This window comes from Macaca nemestrina, chromosome 13 (genome assembly GCF_043159975.1).
Source record: "Macaca nemestrina isolate mMacNem1 chromosome 13, mMacNem.hap1, whole genome shotgun sequence".
Taxonomy (NCBI): domain Eukaryota; kingdom Metazoa; phylum Chordata; class Mammalia; order Primates; family Cercopithecidae; genus Macaca; species Macaca nemestrina.
In genome coordinates, this window is record NC_092137.1 from 15,498,276 (window position 1) to 15,520,791 (window position 22,516).

At 38.2% G+C, this 22,516-nt stretch overlaps 1 protein-coding gene across 2 annotated transcripts in view; it reads right to left on the minus strand.

Moving 5' to 3' along the window:
• LOC105486455 (NBAS subunit of NRZ tethering complex) overlaps positions 1–22,516 on the minus strand; it is a 390,628-nt gene that overhangs the window by 288,622 nt on the left and 79,490 nt on the right. For both annotated transcript variants that reach the window (XM_011749319.3, XM_071076257.1), the window contains exons 13-20: positions 15,661–15,724; positions 13,048–13,241; positions 11,430–11,687; positions 10,598–10,723; positions 6,720–6,871; positions 6,005–6,145; positions 5,673–5,751; positions 36–140 (exon numbers count right to left, since the gene is read on the minus strand). In XM_011749319.3, coding sequence (XP_011747621.2) covers positions 36–140; positions 5,673–5,751; positions 6,005–6,145; positions 6,720–6,871; positions 10,598–10,723; positions 11,430–11,687; positions 13,048–13,241; positions 15,661–15,724 — 1,119 coding nt within the window. The remainder of the gene's footprint in view (positions 1–35; positions 141–5,672; positions 5,752–6,004; positions 6,146–6,719; positions 6,872–10,597; positions 10,724–11,429; positions 11,688–13,047; positions 13,242–15,660; positions 15,725–22,516) is intronic.

Consider the following 22,516-nt stretch of genomic DNA (forward strand, 5'->3'; position numbering starts at 1 on the left):
AACCATAATTATTTTATTTACCAAAAGCAAATTACCTGAGCATAAGTTCTAGCTGAGAGAACAATATTCTGATTTCTGAATTTCTTAAAGAATTCAGCATCATATCTCTGTTCAGATGCATGAGGCACTCCTAGGATTTCCTGAGGGGAAACAGTGATTTAATGAAAAGGCTTTTAAATATGGGTGACAAGAAAATATCAAAAACCTTTACAACTCTGCCTGCCTAAATAAATAAGGCCTGAATTAATTAATTCCAACCATCAATTGTTAACTAAAGTACCACATTTGCATTCTTGCCTTTATTTTGAAAAGTGCTATATTAATAAATGTTATTTTTTTTAATCCAGAAGTAAATGAAATAGGCAGTAAAAATTAAGTTAATTACATTAGGACAACCAAAATCAACCACTGGGTAAAAATAAGCAACAGTCATGCATGACAATGTATTATGAGCACCTGAACCTCTGTAGGTGAACTTTAATTTTACCACTTCTAGGGTGACCTATGTCAAATGCAGATTGAACCATTCATTTATTCAACAAATATTTACTGAATGCCACTCACCATGTGCTAAGGGAACTGTGACAGGCACTGTGATACAATGAATAATACACTTTTCCCACCCTCTAAGTAGCTTAAAATCTAGGAATAGGTGAGGGGAAATACTCAGTAAGGTGCCACAACTAGTTCTGGGAGGACAGAGAAGTGGCCCACAAGCTGAAACATAAAAGACAACGAGAAGTTAGCCTTGGAATTGCAAGTGTAGGTCTCCCCACTACAAAGTACGACTTAGGGCTCATGTCCGCCATGTTTAATACTGAATCCCAGATTCCTAGCACACTGCCTGTCAGTATTATTCTGGCCACATTTATAAATAGTCAATAAATATTTGTTGACTGAATTAATTTACAGAGACAGGAAAGAGAAGAATGAGGAGATGTGGAGGAGGTGAGGGAGGGAGGAGGGAGGAAGGAGAGCTGAGAAGTTCACCTGTAGATGGGTTAAGTTGGCAACTACGGCATGTCTAAAAGGAGCTACACAGTGAGCAGGTGAATACACAAGTCAGGAGTTCTGGACTAAGATGTGGGTTAGAGATATATGGCATAGGGTGATTAATACGGAAGTATTATTCCAAGGGAGATTAAACAGAATGAGTTTGAAAGAGCCTGAGGAACAACATTATTTAAAGGATGAACAAGGAAAAGGGAACCTGCATCTGAAAAGTAGATGGAGGAACAGTCAGAGAAGTAAAGAGAAAAAGAATTTAATGCATACTCATGGAAACCAAAAGAAGAAAAGTATTTCACAAATGTTCTAGCCAGGCGCAGTGGCTCACGCCTGTAATCCCAACACTTTGGCAGGCTGAAGTGGGAGGATTGCTTGAGCCCAAGAGTTTGAGAACAGCCTGAGCAAGATGGCAAGAACTCACCTCTACAAAAAAAAAAAAAAATTAGCTGGGCATGGTGCCATGTATCTGTAGTCCCAGCTACTTGGGAGACTGAGATGGGAGAACAGCTTGAGCCCAGGAAGTCAAGAGTGCAGTGACCTATCATTGTGCCACTACACTCCAGCCTGGGCAACAGAGCAAGACCCTATTTCACAAAAAAAGCTCTCAGTTCCTTGACTCCTCATGCATGACAATTATTTCCTCTATTTCATCTCAGTTATACATCCTGTCACAAAACCCTGGATCTCTATCATCATCAAAAGACACTGTGTGAAACACTTCAATGTCTAGCCCCGACTCTGTGATTACCGCACCTAATCTTCCTACTCACACACTAAGTGGCATTTCAACTACTCCTCAATCTCACAGAGGCATCCAATCCACTCACTCTACTTCTTTGTTCACTTTCCATTTCCCCTCAAAGTCCCTCATTCCTTCTAATCAGCTTAAAGTGCCTGGTCCATGGCTATAAAAGGGCTTCTTAATCCCTGGCCTCTTTCCCTTTATTGCATTCATCCAGCAAATCATTCCCTAACCAGTCAAACCCAGCTATGATCTCTGAACACAAGCTATGAAGTCACTGAAGATAAGTCACAAAACCAAGCTGACAATTCCCATTTTAATTTCAAAACCTCAACCTTGCTTGGATCCTCATTCAAATGAATTAATGCAAAAAAAAAAAAAAAAAAAAAAAAAGCACCAGGAAAATCTGAAGATAAAGTAAGTATCAGATGTTATTAGAGAATTACTACTAATTTTGTTAGAAATAATCATATCATTGTGGTTCCAGTTTTTTAAGTCCTTCTTAGACATACATACCTAAATATTTAAGGGTGAAATAAGATATACGGGCTTTGCTTTAAAATATTCAGTGAAAAAGGGAAGGCAAGAGTAGAAAAATGGAGAATAAAAGACACACATAACTGGTGCATGCTGAAAATGGTTGGTGCTGAGCAATGGGCACATGGGGCTCATCACACCACTCTTCTCTATACTTCTCTGAGTGACTGAAGTTTTTTATAATAAAAAGCTAAAAAATTGATAAATTCCAGGCAACATGATTCAAACAGATAATTAGTGCTGCTCATCCACGCTACTACATTTCCCTAAGAAGTTTTATTTCCTAGTCTCTGTTAGGAACTTTTCCACAACTGTCATTCTTTCTCGACTTCCAACACCCTATTCCTCAGCCCCTGTTCTCAGCTGAAAACCTTGCCTTTTGTGGACACTATTAGATGAGAAATTCCTCATTTTTCCAACCCACCAAAACTACAAACCTACCTGTATCTGTAATAAGATTTTCCTTCCTTCCAGTTACAGCAGAAAGAAACATATCTCTGCTCCTAAAAAGCCTCAAAATCCCACCGATGCCCTGGATCCCATTCGTATTCCACTTCTATAATCATGCAAGTATCCTCTCTTTCTTTTGTTCCATAAAATCCTCCTCACCCTCTACTATTCATTCCCATTAATATAAAAACAATATTTCTTCCTTCTATTCTAAACACCTGCTATAGATACCACCATCTTCTCTGCCCCTCTTCACGGTAAAACTTCTTCAAAGGGCGGCCCACAGCCACAGTCTCCTCTCCTCTCCTCCACTTTTTGTTCTTTCCTAAACGTGCCCAACCTCTGATAAAAATTCAATGCAACTACTTACATGGCAGGAGACCCTTGCAAACATGACCACAAACTATTCTAACCATACTTCCCACCTTTGTTCTGTGCCACCCCTCACGGTCCCCATCCTGTACCCTGACTAGCTTACTTACTCAACAGCATGACACTTGCTTTCATGCCACTGGGCCTTTACATGGCACACTGATTATCAGCATGGGCTACCCATCAGAGAGACCTGATTATGAGTCCTTGCTTCCTACTTATTTGGACAAATTACTTACCTTCTCTAAGCCTCAGTTTTCACATCCATAAAACTGAGAAGATGACAGTACCCATCTCATAAGACAACGGCTGACAAATAGTTAAGTCCTCAAAAGAATGTGTTGGTATTTCTTAAGGGTATTCTCCTACCTACTGGTTCTTGCAATAAATATTTACTGAACCCTTCAATGAGCCAGGAACCATTCAGAGCTCAGAGACACAGCAGTAAACAAGACAAATCTCTAACTGTAAGGAGACTCCATTCTAACATCCCCCTTATGGTCCTCCCTAGCCCCTGAAATCTGCCTTCCTTTTGTGAAAGGCTAGCTATTACTTCTATGTGGAGTCGTCTCAGACATCCCCAGGAAGAATTTGACATTTTTCTTCATTATGTTCCCTCATCAATTCTCCATACCTTTCTTATCAGCATTTAATGTCTATACAATGTGAACTCCATGAAGACCATTCCTTGTTCCTTTCTCTACCTCTCGCAATGGCACAATATCTTGCATTGAGGAGGTACTCATGTCAAATTTAAATGAATTCATTTTTATCTCATTTATCACAGTATTAATAAAAGAAGCCATGTCCTGTGATTAAAATGCAATGCCTATCTCTACTACTATCTAATGGTTAGCTATTACATCTGAATATTTTCATTACTAAGTTTTAACATTGAAATTCATCAAATTCACCTACTTTTCAAGAATTTTGCAGAATTCCCTAAAAACAGTAAGCTCAACAAATACTTTAAATGTTACTGTTACAGTATAATAATAAATATACTTACTACTGTCATATAGGGAATAGCAATTAAAAAATTAAAAAATAATGAAAAAATTAACTGGATAGTCAAACTGAACTTGTAGGCACTTTTTAAAAAAGATATCATTAGAGAAACTAAGGCTAAGTATAAACATAATTGTATCTGTACAGACTTCTGCAATTCACAACTGGCTTTAATATATTACCTCAAAACATCACAGAACTCAGGCATATCAACATGATGTGTTTTAAAGTAATGTGATCATCCAACAGCCAAACGAACTGTATCTATAAATGAACCTACTAAGAATGTTTCGTAACTTGTTTGCAATGATAAATGGTAATGATATAGTCATTACCAATGTTTTTTTAATAACCACAGCCCTCTTTCAGTATTTTGTTTAAAAACATTTCAATTATATTAGCAGGATGGGGGAATCGAAGGCTTCTGCATTTGCCTGCATGGTCAGACGTTCTTGGGACAAGCATCACATTATCAGATGTAACATACAGTGCCTACTGTGTGCCAGTGCCAAGAGCCGAGGGGCACACACACAAGGGAGGCAGAACACAGACTAAGAAAGTAACCTCCAAGTGAAGTCAAACTTTAAAATGAAAAACTTACCTTAAAATCTAGAGAACTGCAGCTACAAGAGTCATGTAAGAAAGCAATCTAACCTACGTATATTTACTGAAATGTGGCTGACTTACACTTACACTTTAACAATATCTAAGTTGGTCTTAAACTACAGAGTGCTACTGAAACGCCCAAGATGGGGACATCTATGTTTGTGTCCCTGAAGACCCAAATGTGAAGTGTACTGTTTTTAAGCTCAAATACCTAACTTCAGCCCTAATTAGGATCAAAGGTGAATCAAGTAAATTCAACCCACTAACAAATAATTAAAATAGGCCAGGCGTAGTTGGCTCACACCTGTAATCTAGCACTTTGCGAGGCCGAGGCAGGCGGATTGCTCGAGTCCGGGAGTTTAAAACAAGACTGGGCAACATGGCAAAACCCCGTCTCTAAAAAAATACAAAAATTAGACGTGTTTGGTGGCATGCGCCTGTAGTTCCAGCTACTCAGGAGGCTAAGGGACGAGAATCGCTTGAACCCAAAAGGTGGAGGTTGCAGTGAACTGAGATCATGCCACTGCACTCCAGCCTGGGCAACAGAGTGAGATCCCATCTCAAAAAAAAAAATCATTAAAATAAAATGAGTCAGAAATATTCACATTAAAACCTAGTATATACTGAAATCTGGTATGGAAAAGAGTTACGTGCCATTATCTTAAAATCAAAATATAAAAGTAAATGAAAAAGATTATGAATCTCGAAACACAAATGCACTAAAATGGCTAAGGCACTTCTATTCCCTAGTCTAACAAAACAACTTCTGGCTTTCGCAATCTCTAATTTTTACCAAAACTAGTATATAAGAGAACCTGCTTCTGTAAGAAATCAATTTTTCCCAGAGAAATAGTTCTAAGGACCAAGAATATCCGATATTAGGGCAGCCATAGCACTTATAATGACAGATAAAATGAACATAATTGGTTTGATAAAAATTATTCCTTACCTCATATGTTGCAAGTCGATCTAAGTAGGTTAATAATTTCCGTCTACAACGGCAAAGTTCCTTTTGTTCCAGTGTCAACCTGTTTTGAATAACTATATTAGGCCACTTATATTTACACAGAATTATTTCTCTAGGAGTTACAATGAAAATTATTAATACTCCATTGAGCCCAAAACTCATGAAACAGTTCAGAAAAGCACAGGGTAAGATAATAGTAAGTACATTTGATTTAAGTTGCTGAAATAATTTGGACTAATTACTACACTAGTAAGGAACACACTGAAATGACTATTTTAAAGAAAGTATCAAATGAACAGTAACAAATCATTTACTTGGAAAAGTTCACTAATTTCAGTAGTTCCTGTCTCTTCTTGAGCTCCTTCTCCTTTTTATTCTTGGCAGGCTCTTCATCAGGTGGTGAAAGTTCTTCATAGGAGATATTGTCAATGTCTACTTCACCAGGTAATGTAAATCTGCAAGTATAAAAGAACAAATATATTTTCATCATTTTTAAAAACTTCATGCTATGAAAAGCTTTCTCCTATTTTGACTGATTTAATTATTGATTTACACAAAAACAGAAGGAAGTATTTGAAAAAAACTTTTGCCATTGTAAACAAAGTGATCATTCATTATATCCATAGATGGGCAAAAAGTCATCAGTAATTATCACAAATAGAAATCTAAAAATCAAGAAAATGAAAACTATTTAGGAAGAGATGTGGGGTTACATTCATTCAATGTAAAGCAGCCTATGCAGAAAATGTCCAGAGTTTGCTATTTGAATCACTTCTTCTTAAGGTCTTCAAATGGTAATCATGTCAGTCTCATTTTAATTATTTACTTCTCAGATATATTCTCATATTTATATTTTTTAAAAAGTTCCAAATGCCTGATGAGCAATGACTTCAGATAAGAAAGTATTGATCAAAAGCAACTGCTTCAGTAGAGAATAACTTAAAGAAAAGTTTACCCAGTCCAATGTCTCAGTACAAAAGTTCTCACAAAGTCACTTTTACTTTGAATCCAATTCCTTCTATAACCAACCTGCCTTCATCTGCTCCTTTCCCTATTGCTAAAAGAGCCTCCAGGTCTGTGCCTTTTAATCCATACTGAAGCAGTTCTTTGGCAGCATCCACATTTTCAGGAACTCTTTCCAAACACTCATGGAGAACCCAGGATCGCTTCTTTATTTTACTCTGGATATAGAAGAAGAAACAGAGGAATTAAAGAATCCATGACATCTCACAACACATTACAACTGCCTTCAGAATTGTAAAGCTATATCTAATTACAGCTATTTAGGACCTTGGCCACAGGGAGCTGCTAGAGGAACTCAAAAGAAAAGCAGCCAATTCCCTAATGGTGATTACAACTGGATGCAGGGAGTGTGAGTTTACCTGCTTGCTTTCTTCCTCTAATGAGCTACACAGAAACAGAAAGCTCAGGACTCATTTTTGGTAATACAAAACGTTTTCTCCTAACTTGTGTAATTGCCTTTGGTTTGCACTGTGGCTGTATAATAGAGTAGACAATAAGGCAGAAAGAGAAGATATATTCTGCCATAATTAATAAGCATGTTTAACTTTTAACAAATGAGCCCATCAAAGTTCTGTATTTATTTGACCATGAGATATATCCCAGGGTGTAAATAACTTAATCATAAAAAGTCATGATATGCTGTTTTTTGGAAAGATCAAGGTCCTATTCCTCCCTCCCAACTGCTTTCTCCAACTCCATTCAAAATCCCTGACTTGCCCTCCTCCTACAAAGAGCTATTATGGTAACAAATTTCAATTAATATTTGACTCATTCCCTAGGATCCTTTATATATTGCCTCACATCAGTTCTTTCTTCAAATGTCTCTTATTAATTCACTTTCCCTTTTCCACAGCTGCAGCCTCCATACCAGTCTAAATCATCAACACAAAATATCCAGGACACTGCAGGAGTCCCCTGCTCTGAGCAAGCTTTCCTACCTTCCTTCCACTCCAATCCTCTCTACACCATCTTCCTCTGTGCTTCCACAGTCAGAAATCCACAACAGTAGATAAATGCCTAAGTCATCACAACCTTTCCACATCCTCCTGAACCCAAATCAATATATCTTTTTAATCATATTTCCCAATGTTCACTATTGTCAAATATCAGTGCCAGCAAACTGGTTGATGTACAGAGCTCATCTATCCACAAAATGTTTACTGGGCACCTACTGCATACCAGGCATTGAAGTAGACATGGAAAGACAGCAGTGAATAAAACAGATTTAGTCATGGGCCTCATAAATCATGCTCAACGTCTTTTCATTCGTTCATACCATCTGTCCTGTTAAGAATGTCTTCCTTCCTTCTCACTCAAGAAGGTCTACTTTAAATCCTTCCAAATCCCTGCTCCAAACATCTTCACTATATAAAGCCTTCCATCACTACCAGATCTATAATAATAATCACTACCTTCACTGGGTTTCTAGAGTTTTATCTGAAATCTGTTTATATGGTCAGTTACATTCAATATGGTGAACCCCTAACTCTACTAAAAATACAAAAATTAGCCAGGTGTGGTGTCATGTGCCTGTAGTCCCAAGCTACTCGGGAGGCTGACGCAGGAGAATCACTTGAACCAGGGAGGCAGAAGTTGCAGTGAGCCGAGATAGCACCATTGCACTCCAGCCTGGGCAAAAAGAGTGAAACTCCATCTCAAAAAAAAAAAAAATCATAAGCTCCCAATGAGTAAAAGTCACATTTATGCCTGTCCTGTACCCCTTTGCAGTCCCCAGCATAGTGCTCTTGCTCTTAACTAGCTATTTATTTAACTAAACAAAATATTCCCCTCCCCAGAAAAGTACTTGTTTTGTCTCTCTTAACATCCCTCAACTCCTTCAGAGATAAAAACTGTCCTTTACTGTATCCCAGAAAAAGATATACATGAACTCATGAGCTCATTGTCTTAGATTACAAAACAACAAAGAAAAATAATACAGAATTAGTGTTTTGATTTTCTAAAGAAAATACAAGTAACTTTGTCTTCTTCCGTTTCATTACCTCTCATGCTCTTTCACCTCTGATATCTTGCTTGTATTAATGTTAAGTTTATCATCCTGTTTGGCTGATGCATCATCTTCTTCCATACAACTTTTTCATGTTATATTTTTACTTTTAATTACTAATGTACAAAACTTTTAGGGAAGTAATCATCATGAAATTTTCCCAGTGTTTCCCACAATCTTCCACAGTGCAAAGGTATTTTCCTTTCTACATGTTAAGATCAGAAGTCCCAACCTTTTTTAAAGTATGTCATGAGTCTAACTATAAGTCTTTCTTACAAAGATGCCAAAGGTTAAAACATACAGGCTTGCTATGAAATCAATGTGTCCCCCAAAATTCACATGTTGAAAAACTAATTCCCAGAGTGATGATGTTTGGAAATGAGACCTTCAGAAAGCAATCAGGTCATGAGAGTGGAGGCCCCATGACAGGATTGGCGTCCTCACAAGAGGAGGCAGGAGACAGCTTGCTGCCTCTCTCTCTGCTCTCTGCCATATAAGGACACAGCAAGAAAGAAATCCATCTGCAACCCAGGCGAGTGCTCTCACCAGGAATGAAATTGGTCAACACCTTGATTTTGCAATTCCCAGCCTCTAGCACTGTGAGAAATAAATTTCTGCTGTTGAAACCACATAGTCTGATATTTTTGTTGCAGCGGCTAAAACTAATTGAGACAAGACTGCATATTAATCTTAACTATGGGAGGCAGGTAACAGGAAGTATCCAATTTTGAGACTTAAGTTTTAAACAGGCGTATTTGGCAGTTTTCATATATGTTACCTATTTATTGCCTCTCAGCTCCAAATTTCCCCAAAGCCAGCTCTGTGATAGCGTATGTCATTTGCAGTTGACACAATATTAAGCTCTGGGTGCTGGAGGGCCACTGCAAAAGAAGAGGCTCTGCTTTCTAGTCGTGATGTGCTTTGGTTCTTTTCTTCTTGCTCCTATGGCTTGGCCACCAACAAGGCATGTGTGGGACATCAAGGGGCACTTACTTCCCCACTTCCTCCCTCTGTTGACACCCTCCCACTGAGTTTCACTGGCACTCTCGTGGGCAGACTGTTTTCTAGTGAATCTCCCACGCACCAAAGAGAGAAGCTTCCCAGACTGGAAGCTACAAAAAGGCCGCCTATAGGAGTAGACAGTTTTTTCTTGCCAGTCTTGGCCATGATTCCTTAATTATCTACCAGCCTTGAGCCACATGCATGCTGGTAGGGGTTTCCTGCTGGATAGTCCCTGGGGTCTTCTGGCCCCCATCCTCAGCTCACTGGCCCCCAGAAGCAGGCGTCCAGCTTTCCTATCCATCCCATATCTCCCCGACTGCCAACCTTGGCAACTGTGGACCAGCCCTGGCTCAAGGCAACCCAGAGAACTTCTCTTCCATCCTACATGCTGCAACCACTCCTGGTCCAACGGGTCTGAATCCCAGCCTAGGGGAAGGGCCTCCCTTCCAAGTTTACGTCCCTTCAGCCCTAGGGTATTCCTTAGCGTTCTCTATCGTTCATTTCTGGTTACTAGAAAATAATTCTCCACATTGTAAATTTCCCGGTTTAAATTACTGTGTGGTTTCTGGCACCTGACTAGCCCTTGACTAATGCAGGTAAAGTGAAGTGATTGTGGTACAGGAAAGAAAACGTTAGGCCGAAACCAAGTAGTCAGCTGGTTTACCAGTGAATATTTGTTCACATGCATTCAGCATCAAAGTCCAGTTGCAGGGGCAATAAAATCTAACAAAAAGACCATTTTTCCAGATGAGAAAACTGTACTTCATTGACTGTATTATAGAAAAGTCAGCAATGTAAAGTTCTCTAAAATGAAGCCCTATAAACAAAAGATACTATATGAATATACATTTTACATTACCAAAATATTTACACATACCAAATAATTCTGAATTGAAGCAACGTTGACCACTGACTTCCTCCACTGCCTCTGATATACGAGGTCAGTATCCAGGCCATAGGTATGAGCCAAGGACAAGGCTTCCTCATACTCTTCACTTTCAATCTTCAGATAAAAACACAAAGACAGGAATGTTACATGACTGAATTATCTACAGGGTCCTGATGATGATACAATGAATGATGATAATCCCTTGGACCTATCCAGCATGTCATTAATTCCTGTGCACTGTGGCACCAGAAGCTCACAGACATATTGAGGAGCAGAAGGATCTCGTGTTTCTTTCAGGACTTTAACAGAAAGATGAAAGATAAAAGGTGCAAAGCTCTCATTTTAGAGTGAAACAATGGCAAAACCAAGACAACCATGGAACAACCCAACTTCTAGTCCAGAGCTCCTACCATGACATTGCAAGAACAGCACAAATCATGTAAACACACAGTGCTGGTCACCTCGGCTTCCCAAGCAAGTCCTGGACTAGCATTTCTTCCTTTACCCTCTGTAGATAGCTGATTTAAACACAGATAAAGGGAGAGCTGAAGGCCACATGAAGGGTAGCAAAGAAATGAGTTAAGCCACCAAGTGGATAATCAGTCTAAGTGAATTCAACTTTATCCATGGTTTTAATTTTGATTATTTAGGTACAAAGATTAGCATTATTTTAAAAAGCTTTAGAGAACTGCTATTTTTAACATGTCAATGATCCAACATCCCTCTTGAAATTTTCTCCTTTATTAAAAAATTAACTTTTTCCCAATAAAAGAAAAGCTTGATGACTTCAAACTTGGGTAGTAGTACGCTACTGTCTCACCTTCCTCTGATAAAGTTCCTCCGGTGTTGTGGAGCGCAAACTCACAAGGCGGTAGTTTTTAGTAATGGTTCGTGGGCGTTTCCGTGCTGGTGCAAATCGCTCCATTTCAGTCACCAAGTAAAGGCCCTGTTTTATATAACCAAAGTAGCGAGCCTTGGCAGATATTTCATGATCAGAATCAGAATCCTCTTCTCCTTCATCTTCTTCTCCAGCCCTAGTCTCCAAACGAGATCGTTTGGAGGCAAGTTTAATCTCACACTAAATTGAAAAAGGAGATTTGAAATTAATAGTTAGGAACTAAGAATAACTTTTTAGAATTAATGAAAAAAAAAATTTCTAAATCTAATCTGGTTTGAGTCATTAAATCAGTTATGTGATCAAGATTAACAATGGAACTCAAAGGAACTTTACAGCAAGCATTATATACATCAGCTCCAGAAATATGCACATACATGATCAGCTCCAAATCTTCTAAACTAAAGCCTGTTTTTTTGTTTTGTTTTGTTTTCTTTGAGATGGAGCCTTGTTTTGTCACCTAGGCTGGAATGCAGTGGCGCGATCTCAGCCAACCGCAACCTCCACCTCCTAGGTTCAAACGATTCTCCTGCCTCAGCCTCCTGAGTAGCTGGGACTACAGACACCCACCACCACGCCCAGCCAATTTTTGTATTTTTACTAGAGATGGGGTTTCACCATGTTGGCCAGGCTGGTCACGAATTCCTGACCTTAAGTGATCCACCCGCCTTGGCCTCCCAAAGTGGTAGGATTAGAGGTGTGAGCCACTGTGCCCAGTCTAAAGCCTGTTTTAATAACAGGTCATTAATATGCTCTTGTACTTATAATTATCAGGTCTTGTACCTGATAATTTGATGATCTGTTTTCATCTCTTCAGAGAATGAACATAAAGGTACTTAAATTTGCTTTACCAAGAACAGCTCTCCCTCGCCCCTTTATAAAAATGTCTAACAGCTTCGCTAAGTTCTGAGTCTGAAAGCCTAGCTGTTCAAGATAACTTTCATTCAGACTTAACAGAGCTGGCTTAGATTTTAAGTCATAGTTTTCTTTAAGGAACATCTTTAGACTCCATAACAAACTTCAGAGTAAAAAACATGTCAATCTGCATTGCTGAAGTGAAAGCTATGAAAGGTTGTTACCCTTGAAAGACTTAAAATACAATTTTTAAATGACCAAAAGATAACTTTAAAGAACTAGCCTCTATTTTCAAGTCTTTTGTCATGATAAACAAGTTTCCTTACTAAAAGAATCAAAAACTTTAGTTGCCATGCTTTTTAGAAATAGGTTAAAGAGTATTTTTCTTAGGTAGTGATACCATTCTACATTTTAAAATGACTAATCCAGGGGAGAAAAAAATCTACCATTTCAGTGAAAAAGAAATACTTTATACAAAGCAAAATGACAACAAATTTTCTTCATTATCTTAAATTACAATTTTTTATTCACTAAAAAACGAATTTTTTATACTGCAACCATTACCTGATTCCAGTCACAGATTTTTGTTTTTAAAGACAAGATAATAAGACAACTCAAATAAAAACCAGATATTTAAATTTTTGGTTAAATATATAACTATTCTCGAACAAAGGGGAAAAAGCCTTACCTCCAAACTTAAAAATCCCCCATCATGGGTAGCAGTGACTTGAGGTGATGGTTCAAACCACTCACAGGATTTTCCCAGTAAATTCTTCAAAGTTTTCACCGACGAAACAGTTAAGGCACCGGAGCATCGAGCTAAAGTCACTGCACTGTCTGCCCACCAATTGACATCTATCAGTGGGTAAAAGGACTCTTTATCTAAGAAGGGAAAAACAAATCAATACAAATGCATCTGCTAATGTGGTTTAAATTCAAAATATTTAGTATAAGAATCAATTTTAAAACCAAATTTACCTATGTTATTTGGCCCCTTAATGGTATATTAAATAATGAGAAAAAAATAAGAAAAATTAAAATGTAAGTCATCCTCAAAAGTTTATGAGGTATAAAATGGTAATTCACTTGACAAATTGGGTGCCAACAATGTCAGTCTAGGTCTAAAGCTCTAAGGATACAAAGGCGGTCTAAAGCTCTAAGGATACAAAGGCAAATAAACTAGGGTCTTTCATCTCAAGAATATACTCAGGAGAGAGATGTGTCACCACTTTCAACCTAAGTTGAAAGGCAGGTGTGTACCAGGTATGCATACATGAAGGTAATATAATGTTTTGAAAAATGTACATATACCACTTTCAGACAAACACTGAGAGAAATATACCCTTTAGAAAAATATAAGACAGATATGTAATAGTTTCCAGTGCTGATTTCCTCTTAAACTTATAACTAATCAGAGAGGGAAAAAAAAATTTATGGCTAGCAAAGAATCTTTAGAAATGAAAATGAATTATGGGCTGGACGCAGTGGTTCATGCCTGTAATTCCAGCACTTTGGGAGGCTGAGGTGGGCAGATCACAAGGTCAGGAGTTTAAGACAAGCCTGGCCAATACGGTGAAACCCCATCTGTATTAAAAATACAAAAATTAGCCAGGAATGGTGGCGCATGCTTGTAGTTCCAACTACTGGGGAGGCTGAGACGGGAGAATCACTTGAACCCAGGAGGTGGAGGTTGCAGTGAGCCGAGATGGTGCCACTGCACTCCAGCCTGGGTGACAGAGCGAGACTCTGTCAAAAAAAAAAAAAAGAAAAAGAAAAAGAAAAGGAATTATTGTTCACCAAACTAAGGCATTCAAAAGGCAATGCCATATTTATTATAATTTTATTGTACATTTTTGAACATCATCTGTTATACAAAACATATGATATGGTTTAAAGGTAAAAGTAAACCATAAATTTAACAACATATTTAAACATTACACTAGAAGAGATTTTAAATATGGAATTCAGAACCATGAGACTCACTATTTTAAGGAAAATAAAGAGCTCTAACAACACTTTTTTCCCAAGTAAGCCTAAGGCAATCCATGTAAATAAGGAATTTCAAGAAAATGTGAAAGGCAGAGTTCCTGGGGCTTATCACTAAGTGTGAAGTAGAAAGAAAGAGGAGCAAATCACTAAAATAAAATTCTAATTTCTGCTTTGACAAAGTATTACTTTTCCTCAAAAATATGTCTGGATGAATATTTTGGATGATTATTTAACTAAAGCAGATAATTCAAAGCATGGAATCTGATGCATAATATTAATCAATATTTTTAATCTTCTTTAAATGTGAACTAAAAGCATTTTTTTTTTTTTTTTTTTTGAGATGAACTTTTGCTCTGTCACCCAGGCTGGAGTGCAGTGGCGTGATCTCAGCTCACTGCAACCTCCGCTTCCCAGGTTAAAGCGATTATCCTGCCTCAGCCTCCCGAGTATCTGATTACAGGTGTGCACCACCATGCCTGGCTAATTTTTGTATTTCCAGTAGAGACAGGGTTTCACCATGTTGGCCCGACTGGTCTTGAACTCTTGAACTTGGGTGATCCACCTGCCTTGGCCTCCCAAAATGCAGGCATGAGCCACCGTGCCAGCCTAAAAATATATCGTAATACAGACCTTGAACCTTGTAACTATCACTGATTTTACAGAAGACACTTAAAAATTCATCACGGATTTAACTTAGAAAGTTTCACCTAAAGAAAAATAACACATAGTCAAGAACTAAAAGTAAAAAAAAACTCAAAAGTAACCCCTACAGGATTTTAAAATATCTCTGCTTTAATCTAGCAATTAAATGACAATTATTACTCTTATTTAAATGTAAATCTTGATTTTTATTTATAAAAACAATATATGCTCACTGTAAAAATGAAATTTTTTCTTTAAAACATGGAAATGTATGCAAAGACAAAGAAAGCCTCACCAACCTAACCCTAATTACCCCCAACCGGCAGAGGTAAGTTTACTCAGTGTTTCTTCTTTGATGAATCTTGCTCTGTGATCTCACCCAGGAGCATCTGAAAAGGAGCAGGCTTCTAAGCGTTGAACTCAGTGGACCATCTCAATGCTGGCTCCTGGCAGGAGAGCCATGCTGCATACCCTGGGCTCTGACCTCGCTTTTGGGAAAGCCTGACCATCAGAAAACTGGATCTGTTGCCTTGACCAAATCTATGAAATCTTGATGTTTCTTCCACAGTGTAGCAAAAGTATCTGGAGATTTTTTATATCATCCAAAGAGCATCTTGTATAATAATAGGAGTCTCTTAAGGTTTCAATTATCATATTTCATACAACTCACCTTTGACTTTTTTTCTCTTCTCAGTAGAGAGCCTCCAATCAGGATTAAGGTCATCATAGCCTGGCTAAATATGAAAATAATGACTTCCTGAGTCAACTATGTAAGAAAATTATATGAAAATCATCAAGAACTGTGGACTTTTTCAAATAAAGAGATGATGCTTTCCCTTGATCTCTCAATTACAACTAGCTGAAATCTATTTCTTGCCATGATAGTCTGGAAAAGCGATTGTTCTTACACTTAAAATGTGCACATGTACATATTATGACTCAATTTATGAAGAATACAGCATATGCATATGAACAATAGGATACCAAGTATACCACCAATACATATGAAAGCAAAATACACTAAGAATTCGTTCTATACACATACACACACGTGATGAATAAACACTGGCCTGGATACAGGTCTTATCCGAGCCACTTATAAACTGAGCAACCTCTCCAGGCTGTGATTTTCAAAGCTTTGAGACTTGACTAGGAAACCTTCATGTTACGTCCTAGTCCTTTTTATGACTAAGAATTTACCAGGTTAAAAAAATATAACCATGCATGCATTCATACCGTAATCTTAGGGCAATATGGTGTCATGCTCATCTTTGAGAATATAACAGCACATCAATATCTCTCAAATATCAATTTGAGAATAAGCCATTACCTGACACCCTCTTGGCTTAGTGTTCCCTTTTTAGTCTCCGGAATTACAATAGTATGGGCAAAGAGTAAAAAAAATAGTTGGGGTACTTATTTGAAATCTGAAATCTAAAAAAAGTGTTGTTATACATAAGTCAAAAAACTGCTTTTTCATCTAATACAACAAAATACACATACATGTTTACTATCAATTTTTCAATGGCTCACACCTCAGAGCTATTTCTTTCCACAGCCTGGAAGAACTTCCTGTTCTCCACTACTATGGTAAATCACTCAGAGCAGACCTTGAGAACAGAAGACACAGTCTTTAAACTTAATCAGAAACAAAAATTACCATAAAAGGCTATTTATATACTGAGGGAAGAAATGGAGCGTCCTGGCTTACTTAATCATAGGAAAAGATGACTAAGTTTCAAAAAATCATTTTAAAAAAATAAGGTACATATTATTGAAAGCAGTCAACTAACCTGAAACTTTATTTGGTCATTTTAAGGCACTTGATAATTTTTCAATGCCTCAAAATCACCAGTACCATATACTCCAATCACACGCATGCCACCATGTATTTACGTGGCACATGTACCTTCCAACTTACATTTTGGAGTACACAAGGGAAATACAGAATAAAAAACCTTAGGCCCCTCAAAGAACAACAATTATGATTCAGCCTTGGGCACATTTAAGGACATACAGGTCAAAATGAAATTTGACAAGAAATCTTAAGGAAATTTTAAAAATAAATAACTCTCACTTGAGAATTCAAAGTGTGCATGTCTTCGTCAAACCTAATGATAAGAAGGAGCACCACGAACAAGCAGTACTCGTCCACTAGAACCGGGGTCTGCTGTCACCTTGGGACTAGACTCTTCCCTGAACATTGCTTAAATAATGGGCATCTCCTGTCAATTCGATGTTAAACACAAGGTGAAGATGTGTTCTTCTGCGTCCAGAACTCTGTCATCCTCATCCTTGTATTCCCAGATCCATCATAGTGCACCTGTCATAGCGGCTAAATGTTGAATGAGTAAACAAATCAACCAAATTTTAAGTCACTGAATTCTAATTAGAATTCATTTCTAATGACTAAGCTATAGGAAAATTATCTGATATAGAACTAAGCTTCCTATACCCTCCCAAAAGAGTGACTTCTTCTGTTTAGTCAAAACATACTGGGGCCGGGCATGGCAGCTCATGCCTGTAATCCCAGCACTTTGGAAGGCCAAGGCAGGAGAGCTGCTTAAGGCTAGCAGTTTGAGACTAGCTGGGTGACATAGCAAGACCCTATCTCCCCAGAAAGTAAAAATAATTAGCCAGGCATGGTGGCACACTTCTGTAGCCTCAGCTACTCAAGAGGCTGAGGTAGGAGGATCAACTGAGCTCAGGAGTTCAAGGCTGCAGTAAGCTATGATCACACCACTGCACTCCAGCCTGGGCAACAAAGCAATACCCTATCTCTAAAAAATAAAAATTAAAAAAAAATAATAAATGCAGAGACAAAAGGAAAAAAAAAAAAAGATATTGCAGGCCCAAAACTCAAGCACACAGAGAGCTAATAAATGAATATAAATTAATATAATCCAAGATCATCACATTTGTTAACTACCCAAAGAGACATATAGATAAAAATGCCAGGGGCCTTCAAAGGATGAACAGAGAATTTGGGGCATGGGTTCAAGAAAGATGAAGGGAATTCAAGAGGTACAAAGAAAGTCTTATGGTGGTATACTTTTAAGACTGGATAAGACTTGGATGCAGAAAATGAATAAAGGAAAACATTCCAGTCTGAAAGCATAACGTGAACAAAAATACACAGTTAGGAAATACAAAGTTTATTCAGGGCAAAAAAGTAGAACAGTTTAATAAGTCCAAGACAGCATATTTTAATTATCTTGATTTTTGTTTGTTTTGGGGTTTTTAGGGAGGATGTTAATGATATCCTTTTTTATTGAGGTGATCTTCATATAATGTAAAATTAACTATTTTTAAATGAACAATTCAGGGGCACTTAGTACATTTCCCAAATTGTGAAACCATCACGTCCATCCACTTACAAAACATTTCTATCGCTCCAAAGCAAAACCACTAACCCATTATGCAGTTACTCCCCTTTCCTCTTCCCCTGGATCCCAGGAACCATCAGTCTGCTTTCTATCTCTATGGATTTACCTATTCTGGATATTTCATATTATTTATGCAACCATAAAATATGTGACCTTTTGTGTCTAGCATCTTTCGCTTAGTATAATATTCTCAAGGTCCATCCACCATTGTAGTGCATATCAGCACTTCGTTCCTTTTTGTGGCTGAGTCATATTCTATTGTATGGATATACCACAGTTTGTTTCTCCATATATCCACTAATGGACATCTGCATTGCTTCCACCTTTTAGCTGTTGTAAACACTGCTGCTATGAATATGTAGGTGCCTGTATTTTAGTATCGGAAGTGTGAGCCATTGAAAATTTGATAATAAGCATGTATGTGCACTGAAGCTAGCATCAACTTACCATCTTTCCACCCCAGGGGTCTATGTGTGAGGAGAATCAGGATGAGGCCATGCGTCACCATATCTGATACATATTCTAAACTGGTGCTCAATGGACAGGATCACCAAACTCCCCATGAACCACAAGAAAGCTCCTGGCACCACATGAATACATGTCGAGAAGCAACCTCCATGCCACTTCTCTGTATTTACTAGGGTTCAGAACACAATACTCCAAAGTATAACAGCATGGCATGTTGAGTACTTTCAACTGAGGCAACTGAAAGGGCCTCAGAAACACCATCTCTCTGACCTTCTCCTGCCTTCCTGTCTCAAGCCTCTCTTTGTCTTCCAAAGCAAGTCACAGAAACCAGAATTCTTCTTCCCTGAGGTGCATCACAGAAACTAGAACAACTCCTCCCCCAAAGGAAGCTCTAAAACCTAAAAAGGTCCCTCTCTCCCTTCTCCCTTGAAGACCCTTATCCCAGAGGGCTCCTGCCTCATAGTAGTGGGGGGAAGGTTATACAGAGAAGCCAAAAGGAATCTGGACAGACAGGCCTTGCTGGGTTTCCCCTTCAGTCTACCACCATTAGGCCATACCCTTTTGTCCCATCATATTTTTACAAGGTTGTCCATTCTTCATCAAAACTAAGCATAAAAACAGTTTTCCCTGGGTCTTTATTTCTTTAATTTTGACAAGGTTTCTGTCACCCAGGTTGGAGTGCAGGGGCGTGGTCATGGCTCACTACAACCTGGCTCAGGTGATCTTCCTGACTCAGCCTCCCGAGTAGCTGGGAATACAGGTGCATGCCACTTTTTATTTTTTGGAGAGATGAAGTCCCACCATGTTGCCGAGGCTGGTCCCAAACTCCTAGGCTCAAGCAATTCCAACCACCTAGGCTTCCCAAAGTGCTGGGATTACTGGAATGAGCCACACTCAACCAGAGTCTTCATTTCTGAAGGTGCCTGTGTCATGTAAAATGTTGATTAAATAAATTTGTCATGTTTCTCGTTAACCTGTCTTTTGTTACAGGAGTGATGGCTGTGTCGTCTTATGATGGGTTAGGAGAGGTATCACACCTTTCCACCCCACAGTTTCTGGCACCCAACGTGGGGCAGCTGAGACACCTGACTTGCTCTGGAACCTGCAGACAAAATCCTGGAACAACTGACAAAACGCGAGCAAAGAAAGGTAAGAAGTTTTTGATTTTTTTTTTTTTTTTTTTAAACAAAGTGAGCTTTCCTGGATCTCTACCTATAGTGCCTGGTCTAGAAGAGAAAGTAAAAATTTCTCTTTATATCCATTCTAATTTCAAGTTAGCAAGGAAAATCATTTGTTTTTAAATAAATGTGTTATGCTTTTCTCTTGTTAACCTGTCTTTTGTTATAGGGGTGTCAGCTGTGATCCTTATGATGAGTTCAGAAAGGTATCATGCCTCCCCACCTGACATATTCATGCTACCACATCACTGAAAACAACCTAAAATGCCATCATTTTATACCACAGCCATAACCCAAAGGAAGATGGTCTAAGAATAGTTATAGGTTTTGTACAGAAAACCTATTATGGCTAAAGTAATGTTTTCTTTAGACTTGAGAATTTTATTTGCTAATTTTATTACCACTAAAATCTAAATATAATGAAATCCCTGCCTCCCACTCCCTATATTTATCATGGGTTCTTTTCTATTTCCCTAAGCGTCTCAACTGGTTTGAGAAATAAAGGGAAAGAGTACAAGAAAGAAATTTTAAAGCTAGGTGTCCGGGGAAGACATCACACGTCGGCAGGTTCCGTGATGCTACCCGAGCCATAAAACTAGCAGGTTTTTATTAGCAATTTTCAAAAGGGGAGGGAGTGCACGCACAGGGTGTGGGTCACAGAGATCACATACTCCACAAGGTAATAAAATATCACAAAGCAAGTGGAGGCAGGGCAAGATCACAGGACCACAGGATGGGGCAAAATCAAAATTGCTAATGAAGTTTTGGGCACCCATTGTCATTGATAACATCTTATCAGGAGACAAGGTTTGAGAGCAGACAACCTGTCTGACCAAAATTTATTAGGCGGGAATTTCCTCATCCTAATAAGCCTGGGAGCGTTACAGGAGACCAGGGCTTATTTCATCCCTTCGGCTTTGACCGTAAAAAGTGGCCGCCTCAAGGGGGCCATCTATCAACCTACCCTCAGGGCGCATTCTCTTTCTCAGGGATGTTCCTTGCTGAAAAAAAGAATTCAGTGATATTTCTCCTATTTGCTTTTGAAAGAAGAGAAATATGGCTCTGTTCCGCCTGGCTCACCAGAAGTCAGAGTCCAAGGTCATCTCTCCTGTTCCCTGAACATTGCTGTTATCCTGTTCCTTTTTTCAAGGTGCCCAGATTTCATATTGTTCAAGCACACATGCTCTACAAACAATTTGTGCAGTTAACACAATCATCACAGGGTCCTGAGGCAACATTCATCCTCCCCAGCTTATGAAGATGATGGGATTAAGAGATTAAAGTAAAGACAGGCATAGGAAATCACAAGAGTATTGATTGGGGAAGTGATAAGTGTCCATGAAATCTTCACAATTTATATTCAGAGACTGAAGTAAAGACAGGTGTAGGAAATTATAAAAGTATTAATTTGGGGAACTAATAAATGTCCATGAAATCTTCACAATTTATGTTCTTCTGCTGCGGCTTCAGCCGGTCCCTCCATTCAGGGTCCCTGACTTGCCACAACAACCTTTCAAAGGCTTATTCATTCCACAAATATTTATTATTATTTATTATGTTAAGCCTAAGTTCTCAAAGAACTCAGAGTCTGGTGAAATTGTGAAAACAGCTGTGGATTATATCAAGATTCATCACATCAACTGCCATCTTCCCACTTACTCTTCATTGATCTACTTAAGGTTAGTCCAACACCTACTATGTGTGAAAATGAAAATGAAGAGGTAAGTTTGTATTCCATTTCTAGGCCTAAAGAAGTACAAATAGGCAAATAATAAAACTTCTTGAGAGAAAAATTAAGGCCGAAAATGAGATGTAAAGATATAAACATAACATATGGGAAATGTTTGAAATGAAAATCACTTAAGCAATTTTACTATATTCCAGACATGAACAAAATTTAATACTCACAGATTTCTAGCCAGATGGATTTTCATATTGACAATGAAAGCCAAAGTATTTAATCAACTCAAAACTGGATATTAGTAAATCAGAATAGGCACTTCCACAACTATCTTTAATCATTAGGTTTTACAGAGAAAATACTCCATCACACAAAGCATATTATAAAAACTAATAAAGCAGCAAATTGCATGAAGAAAGCCCCAGACGAGTTGAATTCACAATTTTGGTACAGAGGGTTAAGGCTGTGCAGGGTAGCAGCAACATTAGTTCCTTCTCAGGCAACATTTAAACTAAAATTATAAGCTGACTATTTTATATATTACCATATCATCGATTTGAAACTAATTGGTTTGTCTACTTACTTACTAGAGCAGCCATAAAGAGAGGCAAAACTCTGCCCTACCTGGCTGATCCAAGCTCACTTGACCATTACTAGAGAAATGAAAAAAGAGTAGCTGTCTCAGTATTTTTCAAAGCTTGAGATTTCTCTTTAAAGGATTCCAGTGATGAGTACATGCAGACACTTACATATTTGGTAAACAACTATATTACACCTCTCAGTTATTACTACTTGCACAATTCTAGGGTCTCT